Raw genomic sequence first — 22,088 nt, forward strand, 5'->3', positions numbered from 1 at the left:
GGTTGATTATGGAGTAGGTGGCCTAAATGGTGTGTACACACTTATCTTTTTCTTACTGTCTAGAATGACTAACTTCCTGGTGCCTGTGGAATTGCAGAATGAACTCTTAGCTCCCATTTAAACTGTACAGACTTAGAAGTCTGATTTCATATATGTCTGGTTTTAGGAGTCCTAGTTCATTACCTAGGACCAAGAAATGAAAAACCTTAAATCATGATGAGCTTGTAAGACCCTTGGGAATCAGTGTTGTTCCCTTTAAAGTACCTCTCAGAGGAGTTCTCGTCGTGGCGCAGTGGTTGACGAATCCGACTAGGAACCATGAGGTTGCGGGTTCAATCCCTGGCCTTGCTCAGTGGGTTAAGGATCTGGTGTTGCCATGAGCTGTGGTGTAGGTCACAGACACGGCTCGGATCCTGAGTTGCTGTAGCTGTGGTGTTGGCCGGCGGCTACAGCTCTGATTCAACCCCCAGCCTGGGAACCTCCGCATGCCGCGGTGTGGCCCTAGAAAAGGCAAAAAGACAAAAAATATTAAAAAATTAAAAAAATAAAGTACCTCTCAGAATAGAGACAGCAGAAAAATGGGACAGAAAAGCCCAAAGTCTTCATCCGCAGCATGTGAAACTTCCTGGACTAGGAGTCTAATTGGAGCTGCAGCTGCCGGCCTAGAGCACAGCCACAGCAACTCAGGGTCCACACCATATCTGCAACCTGCACCACAGCTCTCAGCAACGCTGGATCCCCAACCCAATGAGCAAGGCCAGGGATCAAACCCGCAGCCTCATGGATACTAATCAGGATCATTACTGCTGAGCCACGACAAGAACTCTCCCAAAGTCTGTCTTTGTACGACTTTAAAATTAACTGAAAACCCCGGTGAGCTGCAATACCTTGAGAATTTCATGTCTCCACTTCTGTTGTTGTTTTATTACTGTCCTTAATGCAGACCCATGACAGCCCCACAGATGAGCAGATGTGACCAAGGTCATAAAGGAGCCACCACAGCCAACCACACCATGTCATCTGGGGTGAACACCAGGTAATCTACTTGTCCCTACCCTTCTGTGGTCTCTCAGTTTCATACAACCTGAACCTCAGCTGTTGCGAATGAAAGGAAGCCTGAAAATTGTCAATGTTGAGTGTGAAAATCTCCAAGGAAAAGAAAAAAGGTGAGAGTTTAGAATTTTAGGAAAACCCAAGGCTTCCTTTGAAATTGTCACCTTCATAAATGAAGAGATGAGCCACCTTCAAAAACTGGTATTTGTGTCCATTTGTTGGTGTGAACCTGCAAGATGTTCTCTGCCTCCTGGGTGGTCTCGGAACTATTCCAGTGTTGTTTCATATGCCTCTAAGAAAAAGGCACATGAAACAATAATAATTAGGAGGCGGTTGCTCATTCCAGGGCAGTTGTGCAGGTCAATTTTCTCTCATCTGGACAGATTTTCTACAGACATTTCACCCAAACCTTGACTTAGGTCCTTACATGATGCTTCCCTATTTTGGTGTAACTCAGACACTGGCTGTGTTAATACTTTACCTGCTTCCTGCTGCTTGGGTTAACCTCTAAATTCTCTAAGACAAAAGTAAAAGTTTCATTAGCTTCTTCTTCCTAGGAAGATTTAAAACAGGGCAAACCCAAAATCAGTTTTTGAGAAAAGTTCTCTTGCAGCGTATGTGGTTAGCCAAATAAAAGATCAAGATTGTATATCTTTGGCTTAGTATGTATGTGTGTATTGGTGAGCTTATCAAAATGTGTAACTTCAAAGGCGTTTAATAAGAAAGAGTCTTTAAGAGGCCCCACCTCAGGGTTCCTGTTCTGGTTCTGATGATTACACAGACTGTTTTTCTGATTCCCAGGTATCAGGAACAAGGTGCCAAACTGCACTTTATCAGGTACAGAAAGACAACCCCAATTATGTGCTAATTCTGTCCTCCCCTGATGATTTGCCTTGTGAGCTGGGTTATGGTTCTGTTAGATTTCATTTCATTCACGCATGGTATACTGTTTCTGCATAAGTCCTCAGGGGGTGCCTGATGTAAAGCCACTTCCGCTTGGGATGACAGTCCCTTCTCGGATGATGAACTTTCTTTGTCCTTCCAATGAGGCTCCCCTAGGCTGATTCATTAATTGTGTAGAATATAAGGAGTCATAGTTTTCTTCAGTGCGATACCCTCCTCTCACAGTTGCCCCCACACACCTTTCCAGACCCCCGAGTAACCTTTTATAATTCCCCAGAGAAAACCTGCACTTACTGGAGGAAGGCCAGGGCCTTCCCAGAGAGGAGCTGGATGAGCGGATTGCTCGAGAGGAGTTCAGAAGACCCCGGGAGTCGCTGCTGAACATCTGCACCGAGTTCTACAAGCACTGTGGGCCCAGGCTGAAGATCCTGCAAAACTTGGCCGGGGAGCCGCGGGTCACTGCCCTGGAGTTGCTGGATGTGAAGTCCCACATGAGGTGCCGTGCTCCTTTTCTCTCTGCACACAGCTTGGGCTGGATATCTGGAGGCAGTTGGGGTGTGTGTGCAGGGGAATAGAGATGGGGCAGGATAAAAACTTTTTTAAAAATTGGTTAAAATGGACTGGTTTCCTATGGCTTAGATTCACATCAAACAGGGCCCTCTGGGAAAACGTAAGTCCGTGGAAAAGGATCTCAGCATGGACAGCAAGAAAATGTTCTGAAAGACAGAAAAGCCTGATCAATATATCTGCTCCTCAGCAAAAAAAAAAAAAAAAAAAAAAAAAAGAGTGAGAGAGAAATTTCATCACCTGAATTCTTAGGAAGTACCTTTTTCTATATTCTGCCCAGATTCTAATTTTTCACAAAAAGCTGATCTCTCCTCTTTCTTATTTAACTCAGAGCCACACTTTGCTTGAGTCTGAGATCCCTTTTACACACGGTGTGCACGATAGCTTCCAACATTTCACAAAAGCATCCGGTAAAAATTCTGCACTAAATGAAGCCAGTCATCATTTTAAAATTTTTACTCCTGGTGTGCCAGGGAAAGACCCCAGAATTACATCTCAGTGCACTCATATTTCCTTCTTCCTATGGAGGTGTCATTTCCCTTGGAATTCAAATTATTATTATTTCAGATTCTTAAAAGGAACATGATTCAAGAGGATCTTTTCTTTAGATTTGTAACAGTTTGCAAAGGGTCATAAAGATTGCTTGAAAGGAAAATTCCACAGGTAACAAAATATTCGCTTGGAAGGTTTAGTGTAGCTATAAAGCTAAAGGTAGGTTTAGGTTCTAGCCTTTCAGAAATAACATTTCAGTTTTGCAAAACATACCAATTTCCTGATTATTGACTCTTCCCCCCCCATAAGATTAGCCCCTTGAAAATTTCAGAAAGAACTAGGTAAAGGGAAATGAAAGGCCAGAAATATATGGAGAACACAGCTCTGTCTCCTTCAGACGGATTTCACATTCTCTGAATTGTTGGCACACACCCAGATCCAGAGCTTGGAATGGGTTCACACTCCCCGCTGTGCTGTGGTGGCGAAGAGCTTATTTTACACAGAATTTCAGCTCCTACTCTGGGGAAGGGGAGGAAGGTTTGGGGCGGTAGGCTCCTGTTGCCATAGTAACTCAGTAACTCATGCCATCTCCCCTCCTTTCATAGTGATGGTGGCTAGCTGATCTCAGCAATTCTATATCGCATTCCCAGAGTTGGAGAATTGCTACTACTAACAGATGTTTTATGGGAGAAAGGGAAAACAGTTCCTAAAATTTAGGAGAGAGATCAGGAAAAGAGTGAAAGGGAGTTCCTGTCCTGGCACAGCAGAAACGAATCTGACTAGTATCCATGAGGATGCGGTTCCACCCGTGACCTCGCTCAGTGGGTTGAGGATCCAGCTTTGCAGTAAGCTATGGTGTAGGTCGCATATGCAGCTAGATTAGACCCCTAGACTGGGAACCTCCATATGCCGTCAGTGTGCCCCCCACCCCCCAAAAAAAGGAAGAGAGAGAGAAAGAAATCATGATCATGGGTTAGTAACCATCCTATAACTTGACCATCTGTGTTTACACCCCATAAGGCATTTGGAGGGAAGAGCATGAGTCAGAGAGGCCTGGGGCTCCCTCTAGAGGCCAAATCCTATTAAAGGTTAAATGGGCTCTCATAGTTGAACTGATTTAGCTATGCCTGGCATAGAACTAGGGCTCAAGAGATACTAATGCTAATGTGAATGATCCAAATACTATGCTAGGAGTTCCCGTTGTGGTGCAGTGGTTAACGAATCCGACTAGGAACCATGAGGTTGCGGTTCGATCCCTGGCCTTGCTCAGTGGGTTAAGGATCCGGCGTTGCCGTGAGCTGTGGTGTAGGTTGCAGATGTTGCTTGGATCCTGCGTTGCTGTGGCTCTGGCATAGGCTGGCGTCTACAGCTCCGATTAGACCCCTAGCCTAGGAACCTCCATATGCCATGAGTGCGGCCATAGAAAAGACAAAAAACAAAACAAACAAATACTATGCTAGACACTGGATATGTAAAATAAAACCCTGATCCTTAACATAGGATCACAGGCTAGTATCAGACATGTGAGAATATAACTATAATTCAGTGTTGCAAGTACTGTGTGTCACATGTATATTTATGTGTTTATTATTTTACCAAGTACTTGAGGCAATTTAGAAAATTATGTGATATTAAAGGGACACAATTTACCAATTAGAGAGTCAGAACAATGTGAAAAGTTAGGAGGGAAATAATTTTGTTTATGATAAGATTAGCACAGGAGATCTGTATGATTTTATCATTATCATATACTATTGATGAATTGTAAATATGACTTTGAGCTTCTAAAAGCAATGAGGGCGAAATGATCAATTACAAAATCATAGGGTCAGTAAGATAAAAACAACTAGTTATTTGGTAAAATATTACCTTTCTTAAAATGTGAAGAACAAGAAATATCTCTTGGTTGATGTTTGTTAAAAGGAAAGAGTAGGAGTTCCCTGGCAGCCTAGCAGTTAAAGATCTAGTGTTGTCACTGCTGTGGCTCAGATTCGATCCCTGGCCCGAGAACTTCCACATGTGCTGCAGGCATAGCCAAAAAAAAAAAAGGTGGGGGGAGTAGTATGATGGACAATATCCTCAATGTCACCCCCACAGTATATCAAGGGCCATTTTCCCAGGGCTGAATGCCTTATACTGAAAGTTGCATAATTTTATAATGCAGTTCAGCAAGAGTAACCTACATGGAGCCAGGATAATGTCATTCTAGAGAACAGTTATTTCAGCGCCTGGATTTATAGGAAAGGAGGCAGAATTTTTACTGCCAGGAAATTCAAACTAAATGCCCTCTATTCGTGCAATTTCTCACAACAAGCTTTTAATAAAAATGGACCTGCTATGTCCTCTGGCCAAAAAGAGTTTGCTGAGTAGGAATTGTTCCATATGCTTTGACCTTATACCAAGCAAAGGGTATAATTAAGATTTTCTTTTCTAAAGTACACATTTAGATACATGAAGTCAGAGCCAAGTATATAAATTTTAGGATTGTGGACATATAGGTGGTATTTAAAGTCCAAAGAATGGATGGTATCAGTCAGGGAAAGAGAGTTGATTTAAAACAAAAAGAAATGGAAGGTGGGAGAGGGAAGGATTGGGTGTTTAGGAACTGGAGATGCAAACTATTATATATAGGATGCATAAACGACAAGGTCCTGTGATAAAGAATTAGGATAAATTAAATGACACCATAAAAATCCCCTCAGCAAAATCAAAGGTATGGGAAATGCAAGAGGATAAACAGCTGATTTCTCCAAGCAATAAATTATTAGATGTCAAATAAAAAAAAGCAGAAGAAGTGGAACCTACAAGTTGAAAAGTCTTAAGAGATATATCAGGAGTTCCTGGTGGCTCAGAGGGTTAAGACCCTGGCATTGTCTCTGCTGCGGCTCAGGTCACTCCTGTGATGTGGGTTCCATCCCTGGCTGCATGCAAAAAAAACAGAGAGGAGGGAGAGAGAGAGAAATATATCAATCAACTGAAATGAATGGGCCTTATTTTATTTGGATTTGTTTTTTAAAACGTTTGTTTGTTTATTGTCTAATTTGTTTATTGTCTAATTAGGGCCACACCCATGGGATATGTAGGTTCCAAGGCTAGGGGTCAAATCGGAGCTGTAGCTGCCTGTCTACACAACAGCCACAGCATCTGCGACCTACACAATAGCTCACAGCAACGCCGGATGCTTAACCCACTGAGAGAGGCCAGGGATCATACCTGCATCCTCATGGATTCTAGTCGGGTTTGTTAACCACTGAACCATGGCAGAAACTTCTGAAATGTTTATTTAAAAATTATGAGATAATGCGCCAGAATGTTCATGGTTCAGGGAATCTGTTTGTTGGATGGAGGGTGGTTAGCATGATGCTGTGGGGTAAATTCCCATGGTGGAATCCTAAGCTTATTCTTTGAAAACAAAACATTTTAGGTTGGCGGAAATCGCACATTCCCTCCTGAAGCTGGCACCATATGATACGCAGACGATGGAAAGCCGGGGGCTTCGACGCTACATCATGGAAATGCTTCCCATCACCGACTGGACAGCTGAGGCAGTGAGGCCGGCCCTTATCCTCATTTTAAAGAGATTGGATAGAATGTTCAACAAAATTCATAAGATGCCTACTTTGAGGTGAGGAGGCCTCCTAATCAGCTGTGGGTATTACCAGCCCCAGACAGGATTTGTCATTTTTCAAGGCAGAAGATCAATCCGAAGTTGAATGAATGGCTTAAAAGGGTTCTATTGGTTATATGATGTGCAGAGCTAATCAGGTATATGAATGCATAAGGAGCAGGGTCGATATTTTGAGAAAGTAACATAGTTTTTAAAAATATATATTCATCTTAAAATCTATTCACTTCTTAGCTATCATGGTACTTACCTGACACCCGTAAAAAATTGTCATCTTTTAATTCCTTTTGAAATAAGGCAGCATAGGCCTTATAAATTAAATAACTAAGGAAAAAGATTAATTTGTTTTTAGGAGCTCCCATTGTGGCTCAGTGGTAATGAACCCAACTGTTTTTAGGAGTTTCCACTGTGGCTCAGTGGTAATGAACCCAGCTAGTATCCATGAAGATGTGGGTTTGATCGCTGGCCCTGCTCATTGGGTTGAGAGTCCAGCATTGCCATGAGCTGTGATGTAGGTCACAGATGTGGCTCAGATTTGTTGTCACTGTAGCTGTAGTGTAGGCCAGCAGCTGAAGCTCCAATGTGACCCCTAGCCTGGGAACTTTCATATGCCACAGGTGCAGTCCTAAAAAGAAAAAAAATATGTGTATTTAACATAGTATTTTTAAGTACCAGTTTTAGAGAAATGCCAAGCTTTACAATAATCAGCGAAGCAGCACCTAAAGAAATCTCTGGACTAATAATAAATACCTAATTTTCACCTTTTTGCCTAATGCAGGTGGTACTAAATAAATGTTATTACCACTTAATCTCCATTCAGTGGCCTCACATATCTGCTGGTAGCCTTTCCATGAGCAGATGCCTCTGAACCAGTCTACCTGGAGAGCTGAGCCCAGTTTAGAGACCTATAGCCACAGTGAGCAGATAATTCAACTCATAAATGCTAATAAACCCACTGACTTGGAAATGTCATGTTTGGGTTAGTGAGGGCATATCGTCCTATTAAACTAAACCCCAAATCAATGAAATTCTTGCCCAAGAATTTGTAGCAATTATTGTTCAATTTGTCAGAACGTTTCCAGGCTTTATCCTGTGACCTTCTTCATTTATGCAGCATCAGGAGCTGTTGAATTTGTAAAAAAAGAAATTGAAAGATTTCATTCTAATAATTGATGGTTTGATCTTATGTTCTTTTATACCATGATGACAAATGCCTATACATTATTTCAAGGTTATTTACTTCAATAACATGGAAATACCTGTCCTTAAAGCACTCCTATTTTCTTTAGCAGTCTCACATTTGCACCCATTGGCAAATGGCCAGAGTCTCATAAACCTTAAGAGGGTATATGAAAGTAACTTTGCTTCTAAAGATGTAAGGCATCTCCATGGGCTGACTCATTTGTCGTATAACCAAGCCCAGTATCAAGAACAGCATGCTTCTAAAAGTAGACTTCTGGATTAATGCATAGACTTGTAGGCAATTTTCTTGGGATGCATGCTGTGAATTGGAGTTGCCTTGAGTTTAATTTCTTCAGGCGATCTCAATTCAACCAGAGAAATGTTGACTAAACCTGACCTCTGCATTACTTGGCCTCAGGGATGTCAGTATATCCTCATTTATGAACATTTCCATTTTGTCCTTGTAGAGATTTCAATTTGGTAAGCAATATAAGCTTAGACATTATTTCCAGAATAATATTTGCTAATAACATCAATCTCGGTAAAGCCCAACACGTTTATTTTGGGGACCCCAGAAAGGACTCTTTCAGTATCAAGCCCATTACAGAGTAGGTTGTCTTCTATGCCAGAAAATCCTGGAACATACCACCATTTATACTACCTTAAAAAGTAACCCCAAAATATCATTTTTCAGGAGGCCAAGAAAGACAATTTTTTAAGTAGAGCATTGTCCTCTAATATCATCTTTTCAGCAAGAGTTAAGCCATAAATATCTAATAGTCTGTTGTAAAAGCTGATGAGGTCAACTATAGTCTGATAAAAAGACGTCAGAAACACAGCCTATAGTCAGATTAGTTCTACTGCGAGTACTGACTCCCGGGATGGGTTTTCGGAAATGGTCTCACACCCTCTCTCGAAGTTAAAACTAGGAAACTTGAAATGCCACCCATTCATCATCTCTGTTTTTTTCTTCAATAGATTTTGTCTCATTAGTCATGTGGGGCAGGAGTGCCTCTGCTGCGTTTTCAGTATCCTCTTCCCTTCCCACTGTGCTCTGTACTTTTGGAACAACCTGGGTAAACTTCGTCCCCTGTTGAAGCACTTTGTTGTCTCAGACACCGTTCCTGTCTTAGATGGCGTCAGAATCACTGTCTCATTCGCTCATTTCAGACAGTCTCCAGAAAGGAGCCACGCTGCTAATGGCTCCTATATTATATTCCAGGCGACAGGTTGAGTGGGAGCCTGCCAGCAATTTGATTGAAGGGGTTTGTTTGACACTTCAGAGGCAGCCAATCATATCCTTCCTCCCTCACCTTAGGTCACTGATCAATGTCTGTGTCAATCTGGTGAGTAGCCAAGTGGCAATCTTATGAAACTTTGCAAAATTTAACTCTGCTATTGACTTCTCTGAACTGAAGATTTACAGGTCAATCTACCTACCTACATACCTACCCATGAAAACAGACGGCTCAGGTGACACTGAAAATAGCGAGGTGCATTTCAAGGTGGTGCATGGGGAGATCCAGGGACCCATCCCTACACAAGTGGGATTTTGGTGTGCTGCTTCCCACGCACTACTTTGACAGTTGACCTCTTCAAGTTGCGCTGAGAGTTGAGGGCTGCCAGTTGGAGAGTGGGGTGGGAGACTGCACAATTGGCTAGACATTGAGGTAGTCTGGGGTGGGGGAGTTTAAAATACAAAGAGTATTTTTTTTTTTCTTTTTAGAACAAAATGATGCTATGAGTTGGCCAGTCTAGGATTTATCTGAAAAAAAAAATTTTTTTTAATCATTTATGTAATATCTAGAGTCTGGTCCTGACAAGGTTTTGTACAATGTGGAAACCATGATAGAGCATTTCATGGAATAGAATCTGCTGCTTAGCTAGTTAAGCAATCAATCTGCAGCTGGAATGCCTAGTGCAAATAGAGCTCTTGCCATCATCATTGTTGTCCAGTATTTGCTCCATCAAAGAATGTTGACTGCATTCCTTTGAGTCCATGAGTAAGTATGTCCAGTCTCCTGATTAGAATAATTTTTGCTTCATCTCTCATTTCTTACATAGTTAGTTATAAACAACATTCTACAAAACCTTGGCTGAATCCTGTGTAATTGTTCCATCTGACTCTAGACATTACATGCCTTCAGAAGAAGGCGACACGAACAGATTGAAAGTAACATGCCCAACCTTCAAATTATTCATATTATCCTTTTCATCATCATTATTATTATTGACTCAGACTCCCTTACTATGGTTGCATGACAATGCAATAGTCAAGGCTGGTCATGTGCTCTGTTTGTATTTCAGGTGATGGGAGTAGTAGGACCCTCCAGTGTTGCTGATGGATTACCCCTTCTTCATCTCAGCCCTTATCTCTCACCACCTCTGCCCTTCAGCACAGCTGTTGTCCGGCTTGTAGCATTGCAGATACAGGTGTGACTGCCTTACCTGTTTGTCACGCTCTTTAAGTTGCTGGTTGAGGCACCAGATCATGGTGTTCTCGTTGTTTTTCTGCAAAGGCTGGGCAAAATCTGTGAAACAATAGTGTAAACATCTCCAAACTTCTACAGGTTTGGAGCATCAGCCCTGAGCTTGGTCCTAAAGTTGTGCTTCTGTAATTCTTCTTGAGATCTCAAAAATAGCAGAGTCGTTTAGTCCTGCCACAAATTCAGAAACTGCTTCAGTCGTTTAAAATGGAAAATAATGGTTCACAGATAATCAGCTCACAATTGTTAATTAAAAGAGGCCGTAATATTCAAAGTCTGGTTTTAAATTACGTGAGGAAAGAATTGCAACAAAAAATTCTTTCAAATGTTATTACTAGACTCTGAATATCTTAATTTTCTTTAACGATTGTGGGTTGAATATTGCGGGTGCTTTTTTTAGATCATTTTTCTCCCACTTCTTTTATTTCCTAAGACTAAAATAATCATTCCCAAGGCAAAAAAAAAAAAAAAAAAGAATAGAATGCCTATTTCTGTGTATCACCGAAGTGGTAAATCACCGAGAAAGCTCTTTGACCAATGGGAAGTATACAATTGCTGTAAATGGATAAGTGACCCATTCATTATCTGACAAGCTTGATGGTCCATTATCCAGAGAATAGGTAGATGATGGAAAAGAGATTAAGCAAGCTGTGGCTACCATGCAGAAGGGAAACAATGACATCCCTAAAGTGATACATTTTAACAATATGTGTATTAGGATCATTTATTTCTTTCTATACTGTCTGTTGTTTTCTGGCTTGAAGAAGGCCTCATACAGGGGTCAGAGGACTTCTAATAACATCCAGATGGAGCCAAGTGGCTAGTTCTCCTTTTTTTTTCTTTGGTCGCTAAAATATTCATTGCTGGACACATGGAGAAAATGGGAAATGCGGTTATTTTTGTGCCAGACTATAAGTATTGTAATTTTTCATTTCATATTCAAGATGTTACTGTTTTTTTTTTAGATATATAGCCTCAATCATGTCAAGCAAATGGTAAAGTATCAGTTTGGGGGTGAATCTTGTATGCTGCACAGATGACAACTGAACTCCTAGTTTGCAGGTGCAGCCAGCAGGGAGTTGGGTCTCCGCCATTCTGTGTAAAAACAAACAGACTGAATGTGTGAGGGAGTCAATTAATCTTTTTTTCTATTATTGCTGCACAGGCTTTAAAAGAAGATTTTCCTTTAAGCCATGTGATCTCCCCATTCACCAATCAAGAGCGAAGGGAGGGGATGCTTTTAAATCTGCTCATCCCATTTGTGCTCACAGTAGGATCTGGAAGCAAAGGTCTGATTAATTTAACTAAAGGAAATGTATCATTGTTGTTATGTTTTCTTAAGTATCAGGCTGTTATTCCTTCCTTTTCCCTTGAAGGCCATCACTGAAGTCAATCCGAATGATTTAAACAGGGTCATCATAGGAAATAGAGTTTTTCTTCCTTTTCAGTTTAGCTAACCTGGGTCAAGATTTTCTCTGCTCCACTTCTTAGAAGATACATCCTATTTAAAATCATTTCAGTACAACAAAACTCAGAAGGGCATTGTTTCAATTAAGAAAATGATATTAACTAAAATACAGTATGATGTGAATTGAGAGGTGAATGGACTTTATAACCTACTTTCACAAGGTTTAGCATAAATCCTGCCACTGTCATTAAATTCTAATATGACTTCATTACTCTTCCTTCTTGGGGATTTTTCTTTTAGGAAAAGTTTAATGTAAAGACATTATGAGTATTTGAGCAGGAAAAAAGAAAGGAGGTTGCAATGGTAAGCGGGAGACTTGGCTAAGAAACAGGGACCCTTGGGTGCCGAGTATGGAGGAAATACCCCCAGTACCAGAGGTGCTGCTTCTGTCCATAGGAGAAGCTGTACCTGCTGGGCAAGGCACTCCAATTTCTAGGGTGTTCTAGTTTGGAATTGGAAAGAGAGCTGAATTTTTCTGTGTCTAATGGGGTAAGTCTTGCCTTGTGACTTGTTTTTCTTTCCACTTCCTCCTTGCAAACTCTGCCTCTCAGATAGCCCGTGGCTGGAGCAGCCCGAGGTGCAGCTGCTACTACAGACGGTCATTAATGTGCTCCTGCCTCCAAGGATCATCAGCACGTCCAGGAGCAAGAACTTCATGTTGGAGAGCTCCCCTGCTCACTGCTCCACCCCTGGGGATGCAGGGAAAGACTTGCGCAGAGAGGGCCTGGCGGAGTCTACCAGCCAAGCAGCATACTTGGGTGGGTACTTCTTTCTCTTGATAGATGACAGATATATACACATCCATAGGTAGTATATATGTGTATATGTATATTCATATGTACTTATTTAGTTATGTTCCACCTTGATTCAAAAAGTACATTGGAGTTCCCGTCATGGTGCAGTGGTTAACGAATCCGACTAGGAACCAAGAGGTTGTGGGTTCGACCCCTGGCCTCACTCAGTGGGTTAAGGATCTGGCATTGCCATGAGCTGTGGTGTAGGTTGCAGACATGGCTAGGATCCCGCGTTGCTGTGGCTCTGGTGTAGGCTGGCGGCTACAGCTCCTATTAGATCCCTAGCCTGGGAACTTCGATATGCTGTGGGAGCAGCCCTAGAAAAGGCAAAAAGACAAAAAAATAAAAGTATGTTAAAAGACCTGAATTCGGAAAGTATTTAAAAAACCACTTAGCAAGTACAAAGCATCACCCTCGACCTCCACTTTCCCGTTACCCTGTCCCTGCTGAGACTTAGTTCTCACCTGTGGGATACTAACAGCCAGTCCTTGGCTAGAATGAACTAAGCTGGAGAGAAAAGACCACCCCTGCCACAGCACTGAAACTGAAGAGCATAAAAAAAAAATCTCAAAAGGAGGAAGCTGAAAGTCTTTGCCTGACATTTTTCAATTTGCCAAAGCAGACCTTGATGGGGAGTCTGAGGTGAAAGCAGACACAATGGTAAAAACAGGTCCTGGGAGTTTGTAGTGTGTGTGTGTGGTGGAGAGCGGTATTTGGACTGTGCTATAAGGGGTGTATTTGAAAATAGTGTAATTGACAATGAGAATGAAAAAGGAAAAAAAAAAGAAACAAGGCTGCATGTGCATAGGACCTACCCACCTAGGCCTGATTGCCAGGGGCACGAGAATGTAGGGTTCAGGAGTTGTCCTGTGGCACAGCAGCGTAAGGATCCAGCATTGTCACTGCAACAGCTCAGGGTGCTGCTGTGGTGCAGGTTCTTTCCCTGGCCTGTGAACTTCCACATACCGAGAGAGCATCTAAAAGAAAAAAGAAAAAAAGAGTGAATATAGGGTTCAGGTAAAATCTAGACTCTGGCAAAGAGGCCTGCCTGAGGACTGGGATTATACAGAGGATGGTGGAGAAAGAGTAAGACAGGGATAGGAGAAAACACCTAACAAGTGACTCTCTTCTGCTCGCTCCACTTTCTGCTTTTCTAAGGAAGGCGGATCCTTTGGTTACTTTGCTGGGCTACTGGGCCTCTATTTTAAATTACTTTTACCTTTATTTCGAGCACTCAGTGTACACTAAGCAGGGTTTTCTACCCTTTACATGATCTTCACAACTCTAAGAAGTCCATGTTCTTACTTTAGGAGGGAAGAGGCTAAGGCCCAGAAAGATTGAATAACTTACCTAAAGCTATACAATTAATAAATGGCAGAACCAGATTTCAAAACTAAGCCATCCAGCACCAGAATCTCTGCTCTTAAACCCTTTTCTATTCTGCTCATGTGTTGGGCCTCCATGAAGGTGGGAAAACAAAAAGACAGAAACCCAGAGAAGGCTACCAGGCACCTAACAGTAGAAATGTCACCCATGGAATTCCCGCTGTGGCTCAGTGGGTTAAGAACCCAGCATGGTGTCTGTAGGGATTTGGGTTTGATCCCTGGCCTCATTCAGTAGCTTAAGCATCCGGCGTTGCCACAAACTGCAGCGTAGGTCACAGATTCGGCTTGGATTGGGTGTTGCTGTCACTGTTGCGTTGTCCTCCGCTGCAGCTCCAATTCAGCCCTCAGCCTGGGAACTTCTATATGCCACAGATGCAGCCATAAAAGGCGGCGGGGAGCGGGGGGGAAGAAGAAAAAAGAAATATCACCAGGACCAGGGTCAGAATAGAGGAGTGTTGCTTTCTGTCCACGTGTATGTTTCATTGAGGGAGTGGTATCGTGACCAGGAGATGAGGAAGGAAGAATTTTGCAGCATCTTTCTCTGTGTTCTATGGCACAGTTTCTCCCTGGAAATGCCCTTAAAAATAGATGATGAAGGTGTATGTGACTCCTGAGGGCTTTAGGGAGTTGGATTTCTGTGTGTCTTCTTGATGTGGAGACAGGAATTAACACATGATGGAGAAAGCCCAGGATCCCTGGACTGCCCCACAGGAGATCCTGTGGGAGGACCTGGGCTGGCCAAGGAAGCCCCCACCATAATCTTTGAAATCTTTGCAATAGTCTGGTTTGTCTTGACATAGCGTTTTGGGAAATCTGCTTCCTAAAAATAAATAAATAAATGTAGATTATGACAAGGCTGCCAGAATCTGGGAGGAAAGAGATATTGCAAAAGAATTCCAAGAGGGTTTAGTAATAGACATGATGTGCAAAATGAGAGGTGGGGGAGGGACGAAGGGGAAGTGGAGTTTTCTCTTCCAGAAAGATCTACTGATTACACACGTACTGGTTACTCTGGGGAGCAGTTTAGGGTGGGCTCAGGAAGGGAGTAGGAAAGAGGAGGACTTACTTTTTATTTTTTGTCTTTTTAGGGCCGCACCCGTGGCATATGGAAGTTCGCAGGCTAGGGGTAGCTGCCAGCCTGTACCCCAGGCACAGCAATGCCAGATTCAAGCAGAGTCTGCAACTTACACCACAGCTCACAGCAACGCCAGATCCTTAACCCACCGAACAAGGCCAGGGATCGAGCCTACGTGCTCATGGATACTAGTCGGGTTCATTACTGCTGAGCCACAATGAGAACTCTAGAGAGGACTTTTTTTTAATTTTATGCATTTCTGCATAGTTTGATTTTCCTTTTAATAAGAAGAATATATTATTTTTAACCTTAAAAGTATTTTAAAACACTCAATAATGTTTTAGCTTTGGATGTGATTGCTATGCTGGTATTACTGTAAAGCCACTGTGACAGAACTTTTAGAAAGCAAAATATTAGCCACCCATCATGTTTATAGCACATTTCCCTTTCAATTCTGTGACCCACTTTGGGTCTGAATTTTCCCAAATGGAAAACGTGTTTACCCTACAAGTTTCTGTCCTGATAGCTCAACACACTCACCCGGAAGTACCCTGAAGTTTTTGAAAACATGGAGAGAGAGTTTCGGAATTCAGAAAATTGTCTGATGCAGAAAAGGGCTGTGGATGTGGGCCACTGGATGTGGGCAGGGTTCCTCCGATTGCCAGGTCTGCAGACTCACTTTTCTCTTTTCCTGGTGTGAAGCACTGAAGGTGATTCTCGTCTGCTTTGAGAGGCAGCTCGGAAGCCAGTGGTACTGGCTGAGCCTCCAGGTGAAGGAGATGGCTCTGCGGAAGGTCGGGGGCCTGGCCCTGTGGGACTTCCTCGATTTCATCGTGCGGACTCGTATCCCCATCTTCGTGCTCTTGCGGCCTTTCATCCAGTGCAAGGTGTGGTGTGTGAGTGTGTGCACGTCTCCTCTGGGAAGTGACAAGCCCCACAAACGTGCTGCTCTGCAGATTAAGGCAGGATGACAGCAGCAGCTCTGGGGGATATGCTCTAACCAGTCCAGTCAGTAGGACCTGTTAATAAATACCATGCTTGGTGAGAAAACAGCCCAAACAAGTATCCCAGGGGATAAAATTTCATGTTAGAAATACCTTCACAGTAAGAGTTTAATTAAGGTCTATAAAGCCTTTTGCCCAGTGGAATGATCTGAAAAATGGTCTCCTGTCCAGGGGCATAACTGAGATCTGATTTAAAAAGTGGAAAAAATTAGATAGAGCATATTTTTCCTCTGAGACTGTCAGTATGCATCTACTCTTTTATTCTCTTCATACCCAATTTTCTGGGGGCAGCAATTCAAAACAATGTGCTGATTAAGCACTTCTGAGCACTCTTCTCAAAACTTCATATCCATTACCTTATTTAATCCTCACAACAAACTATGAAATAGAGGCAATAATTATCCCATCTTACAGATGGGGAAATTGAGGACCTGAGAAGCTCTGCCTTCCTTTCAGCTTCTGGCCCAGCCAGCAGAGAATCATGAAGAGCTGTCTGCCCGACAACATATTGCTGACCAGCTGGAGCGGCGTTTCATCCCACGCCCTCTGTGCAAGAGCTCCCTCATTGCCGAGTTCAACAGTGAACTAAAAATTCTAAAAGAGGCAGTTCACAGTGGTTCAGGTTAGTAAGCTTGGGATATTCTGAATTTGTTTGGCTAATGGAACTTATAACCTACAAAGAATGCCTCTTTTTCCAGGTCACTGCTCTTTTTGGAACCAAGTATGAGTTAACCATTTCGATACATCTAGATTTGACCCTGTGATCCTTGCCAATAACAAAACAAATCAAGGGGGTATCATAAGAATGTAATTTTTCTCCCTTTCTAAACACATCTTTTAAAATATTTATTTTGGTAGTTAAGCTTTTTCTTGAGTATTTAAATGGAAAAAAACTATTTAAATTCTTACCTTTATTTCCTTTTTGAAAAGGAGGAGACTTGCATTCATTGAGCTTCTGTAATAGGATAGATTATTTCACAGATGTTATTTCATTTAATCCATACATAGACCTGCAAGGTGCATAACTGAGTCTACTTATAAAATGAAACTGAAACTCAATAGAGGATAAATAACTTACAAAGATACTGACAGCAGAGATGGGACTTAAAACTGGGTCTGTATAGTCTTTTAACTTTTCAAAAATTGGAGGGAGAAAGGGTTGGAAAAAAAATGGAAGGCTAGGAGGTACTTCCTTTACCTTATTCAAAAGATTTTCTTGGGAATGCATTGCTTACTTTTATAATTATGTTAACTGCAGGTTACTAAGGAAAGGAAGGTAAATCATCATCTGCCATTAGAGGGCAGTCGTTACTCATATTATTATTAAATGTGGCTTTTTGGTTCTAAAACTTATTTATTGTTTGTAATGTAGAAGATTAAAGACTGAAAATTTGGAGTTCCCTGGTGGCTCAGCAGGTTAAGGATCAATGCAGCTGTGCCTTAGGTTGGATCCCTAGCCTGGGAACTTCCATATGCTGTGAGCCAAAAAAGTAAAAATTAAAAAAGAGAGAGAGAGAGAGAGAAAGGAGTTCCTGCTGTGGCACAATGGGATTGGCGGAGTCTCTGGAGTGCTGGGATGAAGGTTCAATCCATGGCCCTGGCACAATGGGTTAAAGGATCCAGCGTTGCCACAGATGTGGCATTGGCAACAACTGCTGCTCGGGTCTGATCCCTGACGCAGGAACTCTATATGCCTTGGAGTGGTGAAAAGAGAAAAAAAAAAAAATATTAAAACTTTGACAAAGGTAATCTTGGTGAAATCTACACAGGACCAAAAATTTTTTTAATTTAAAAAATGTTTTTAATTTTTTAAACTAAAAACTTAACAAAGACAATTTTTGTGAAATCTACATGTGGCCATTCAAATATTCTGCTTTATAATAAAATAATCTGACATAGAACCAAGTGAGTACTTTATAAACTATAATCTCCAGAAAAGGGGAATAAGAACACAGTTTTAAATATGTATCCTAATTTTGATTGCGAGATTTCTGTCAGTATATTTATTACTTCTATATGCTTGTGTCAGGTAAGGTATATTTCTCAATGAAATCGACCAAGTTGGAATCTATAGTTCAGGTCAAAATGAATTCACATTCTGTCAGCCTTGGAAAATGAGACTGAACAAACAGAGAGCGAGCAATATTAAAGCATTTTACATTGCTAGAGATATTTTGCTCCTGAAGGAAAACTATTCCATTATAAGACATCAGCAGCCAATCTTTCGTTTCTTGATCCTTTTTTTTTTTTTTAACTTATTTAACATTTTCAGTTCCATTTGCTACCTTGTCCTAAAGACCATCTATCTGGGACACACTATTTATAAGACCTTTCCTTTAAAAAAATGCAATTGTCAGGGAGGAGTTTGAAGCTAGCATTTGTTTTCTTTCGAGATGCTCACCATGGATTTTTCCTGGTCTCCCAATCCTGCTAGCCTACCAAGGGAAGACATCCATCAGCACCGTGGGCACCTCCACCTCTGCGTACCGCCTGAGCCTGGCCACCATGTCCCGCTCCAACACGGGCACTGGCACTGTCTGGGAGCAGGACAGCGAGCCGTCCCAGCAGGCTTCACAGGACACCTTGAGTCGAACGGATGAGGAGGATGAAGAGAGTAGGTCACCCTGAAGCATCCCAGGAGCAGGGTGGGGAGGGGGTCATATATGACACAGCTTGGCCGTGTGAATGAGGGCTTGGGAAGGATTTCTGCCATTGTGACCTTCTTCAGGTCGGATCCCCTGGTCTTTTTACAAAGAGAATTCAAAATGGAATTATGATTCCATGATTTCTGATGCCTTGCCTGCTTGTCTGTATATTCTTTGATATCCTTGGGCATTTGGTAGGAGTTCAGGCGAGAGTAAATCTTTAGTGACCCCTAAATTTTCTTTCAGCTTATGTATTCAGCCTTTCCACCAACTCATTTAAGTTGTGGTTAGGTGACTAAGGGGACTGTTTATTCCCCTTTCTCCTGGGCATCTTGCTTAGAAGGTCAGTCAGCACTTACATGACTTGCTGGGCAAGGAAAAGTGAGCAATACATATGCTTGTAACTGAGGAAAGACTGGTGGGCTCTATTATCTAGAATGTAAACCAGCAGACTGTTTTGAAGGGCGTACAACCCAGCTTGAGTTAAGAATGTCCCCAGTAACTGGGAATTGCCATTTCAGCTCAGTGGGTTAACCCACCTAGTATCCATGAGGATGCGGGTTCAATCCTTGGCCTTGCTCAGTGGGTTATGGATCCAGCGTTGCCGCAAGCTGCAGTGTAGGTCACAGATAAGGCTCAGATCTGGTGTTGCTGTGGTTGTGGCATAGGCCTACAGCTGCAGCTCTGATTCAACCCCTAGCCTGGGAACTTCCATATGCCAAAGGTGCAGCCCTAAAGAGGAAAAAAAAAAAAATCCCCAGCAACTGGGGCTTCCCAAGAGTTTCTAAAGATTTGGTGCTCTGAAATGAGGGAAAATCAAAAGCACACTTTATTATGTGCAAAAGTCACGAAATACCACTGTCACTTAATATTTTTTAACGGCATCAATTATTTTTCACTTGTGTTTTAAAGACATTCTGATGTAACATTTATAGCAAAGTGTGCTTTCAGTGCCTTATAAAAACAAAATCTAGATCTTCACTCAGAGCCTGTCTGTACCAAACAACAAAAGGCTCACTCTGAACTAAATTAACTAGAGTTGAGGTTAGAATTTTAATTAACTAAAATGAATGAAAGTATTTTAATACCCTATTACAGTTGGATGTGTAGCAGAGGAAAATAAATAACTGCTATGGCAAAGCACGCATCAGTAAGACTTCCAGACTTCGTTTCAGGGCTAAGTAGATAACGAAGTGATAATCATATTGTCCTGCATGCTACAGGCATATTTACTTCTAAATCACTCTGCTTATTGCTCATGGACAAAATCCTAAAATTGTAATTAGGGAAATCTTGAAAAATCTTGACCACAAAAAAATGAAAGAGAACAGGATCAGTAGTTTGAATATTCACTAAGTCCTAATAATAGTCCAGAAGTCCAGAAGTTAGGTCTATTTTTCTTTAATGCTTGAAGTAGTCTCTCCCAGCAGTTTTTTTAAATGATGGCAAATGATAACAAACTCTTTATAATAGAATTAAATAGGAGTTCCCGTCGTGGCACAGTGGTTAACGAATCCGACTAGGAACCATGAGGTTGAGAGTTCGATCCCTGACCTTGCTCAGTGGGTTAAGGATCCAGCATTGTCGTGAGCTATGGTGTATGTCACAGACTCAGCTTGGCTTCCACATTGCTGTGGCTTTGGTGTAGGCTGGCATCTACAGCTCTGATTAGACCCCTAGCCTGGGAACCTCCATATGCCACAGGAAGCAGCCCTAGAAAAGGCAAAAAGACAAAAAAAAAAAAAAAAAAAAAAAAAGGATTAAATATATTTTGCAGGTAAGCTTATGAACAAGCAGATGACAAAGCCAGTAGGAAGGAGCTAGGGAAGAAAAATAGAGAAAGCTTGGAGTTCCCATCGTGGTGCAGCGGAAACAAATCTGACTAGGAACCATGAATGAGGTTGTGGGTTTGATCCCTGGCCTCACTCATTGGGTTAAGGATCCAGCGTTGCTGTGAGCTGTGGTATAGGTAGCAGATGTGGCTCAGATCCCACGTTGTTGTGGCTCTGGCGTAGGCCGGCAGCTATAGCTCTGATTAGACCCCTAGCCTGGGAATCTCCATATGCCACACATGTGGCCCTGAAAAGACAAAAGACAAAAAAAAAAAAAAAAAAAATTGAGAAAGCTTAAACAGAGATAGTATTTGCCAAACTAACACTTATACACAAGCACACATGCAAGTTTTTACTAACATTTCTGCTCTCAAACATCACCACCATCCCGTTGAAAACAGGATTGCCAACACGCAGTGTAGTGTGATTATGATTAATGTGTATTAATTTCAGAGATGGGGGCGTGAAAACTAGAGGGTTTACACCTTTGAATTAAAAGATTTTCCTATTCAGTTATCACACTTGTACTAAGACCTAGCAGGACTGAGATGAGAAACAAGAAGGTATGAGAAAGATACGTTCTCTGCTCTCTAAATTCTTAAGGTTTTGCAGAGGAGATGACAAACATTTTTGCCAAAGAACCCTTAACAAAAGAGTGAATGGAAGTCACCACACGATCAGTCACCAAACAAATATCGAAGGAGTAACTGTTAAGTGACATTGAGTTTGAAGAATAGGGAGGGGGAGGAAATCAATGGAATCCCAAAAAGGTTTTTGTAGAAATAGCTCAATCTACCCTACCACATTTTTCCATGTTTTTAAGGTACATTTGGTTACTCTCTTCTCTATGAACACACCTAAAATGGAAATGCCTTTCTGTAATAAAGATCAACTTCAAATCAGTTATTACCCAGCAAATTATAAGTTTTAGCACTTTTCATATTCACCTGTTGATTTAAAATAAATTTCATTAGGAATGCGACCGCTTGGGATATTTTAAGTAAATGATGTCAGATGACCTTGTATGGTAGCATAAATTCACCAAAATTCTATGTTAATCAAGGTATGTTTCCTATTCAGTAGCAAACAATATGATCTCACTTAGAATGAGGTCAGCTTGTCACAAATATTGTGGTAAAGTTAATTTTCATATGGAGGTGAATACATTAATTTCTGTTTCTATGGAGAAAACAAGATTGTGCTTCAGATTTTAAATTTAGGTAAAATAAGCATTTGTTTCTGAACTTTATATACTTTTAAATATCCCCCCAAAATCTGAAATTGTCTTCCCCTCAACAGTCTAAAAATCATGAAACGTACTGAATGTAATGTTTGAAAGTCAAAGAATCATGCATAACTTGCTCAATAACAAAGTCTCTTATTGAACTATTTCTGAAATGCTTAAAACTTTATTGTCCAGCTTTTCTGAAATGTTTAATTTGCAGATGCCTCATAGGTTTTACAAAAAAATTTTCCTGTAGAAATAAACAAGACATTTACATTTATTTCATCAAGGCTGTTTGAGCGTGCGAGATGTATAGCTGTGAAGAATTATCCTTCATCCCTTTGTACAGATT

At 41.5% G+C, this 22,088-nt stretch overlaps 1 protein-coding gene and 2 long non-coding RNA genes across 3 annotated transcripts in view; 1 reads left to right on the forward strand and 2 right to left on the reverse strand.

The window, feature by feature from the left end:
- Positions 1–22,088, forward strand: part of UNC80 (unc-80 homolog, NALCN channel complex subunit) — a 260,152-nt gene that overhangs the window by 219,549 nt on the left and 18,515 nt on the right. Inside the window, exons 50-60 of the mRNA XM_084998950.1 lie at positions 944–1,036; positions 1,855–1,890; positions 2,234–2,452; positions 6,440–6,640; positions 9,045–9,168; positions 10,130–10,255; positions 11,474–11,597; positions 12,328–12,534; positions 15,733–15,917; positions 16,491–16,656; positions 18,469–18,648. Of these exons, the coding sequence (XP_084855076.1) occupies positions 944–1,036; positions 1,855–1,890; positions 2,234–2,452; positions 6,440–6,640; positions 9,045–9,168; positions 10,130–10,255; positions 11,474–11,597; positions 12,328–12,534; positions 15,733–15,917; positions 16,491–16,656; positions 18,469–18,648 (1,661 nt within the window). The remainder of the gene's footprint in view (positions 1–943; positions 1,037–1,854; positions 1,891–2,233; positions 2,453–6,439; positions 6,641–9,044; positions 9,169–10,129; positions 10,256–11,473; positions 11,598–12,327; positions 12,535–15,732; positions 15,918–16,490; positions 16,657–18,468; positions 18,649–22,088) is intronic.
- LOC146396118 (uncharacterized) lies at positions 901–9,276 on the reverse strand. Its single transcript, XR_014829262.1, has 2 exons — positions 5,821–9,276; positions 901–2,672 (listed from the first exon to the last, which is right to left on the reverse strand). It is a non-coding gene; the product is annotated as an uncharacterized LOC146396118 (long non-coding RNA).
- On the reverse strand, positions 9,776–16,005 carry LOC146396119 (uncharacterized). The gene is made up of 2 exons (XR_014829260.1): positions 15,710–16,005; positions 9,776–13,547 (listed from the first exon to the last, which is right to left on the reverse strand). It is a non-coding gene; the product is annotated as an uncharacterized LOC146396119 (long non-coding RNA).

Source organism: Sus scrofa, chromosome 15 (assembly GCF_054392235.1).
Source record: "Sus scrofa isolate SSC_HxYL_T2T_F1_AM1 chromosome 15, Sscrofa_HxYL_maternal_Yorkshire_Landrace_v2.0, whole genome shotgun sequence".
Lineage (NCBI taxonomy): Eukaryota > Metazoa > Chordata > Mammalia > Artiodactyla > Suidae > Sus > Sus scrofa.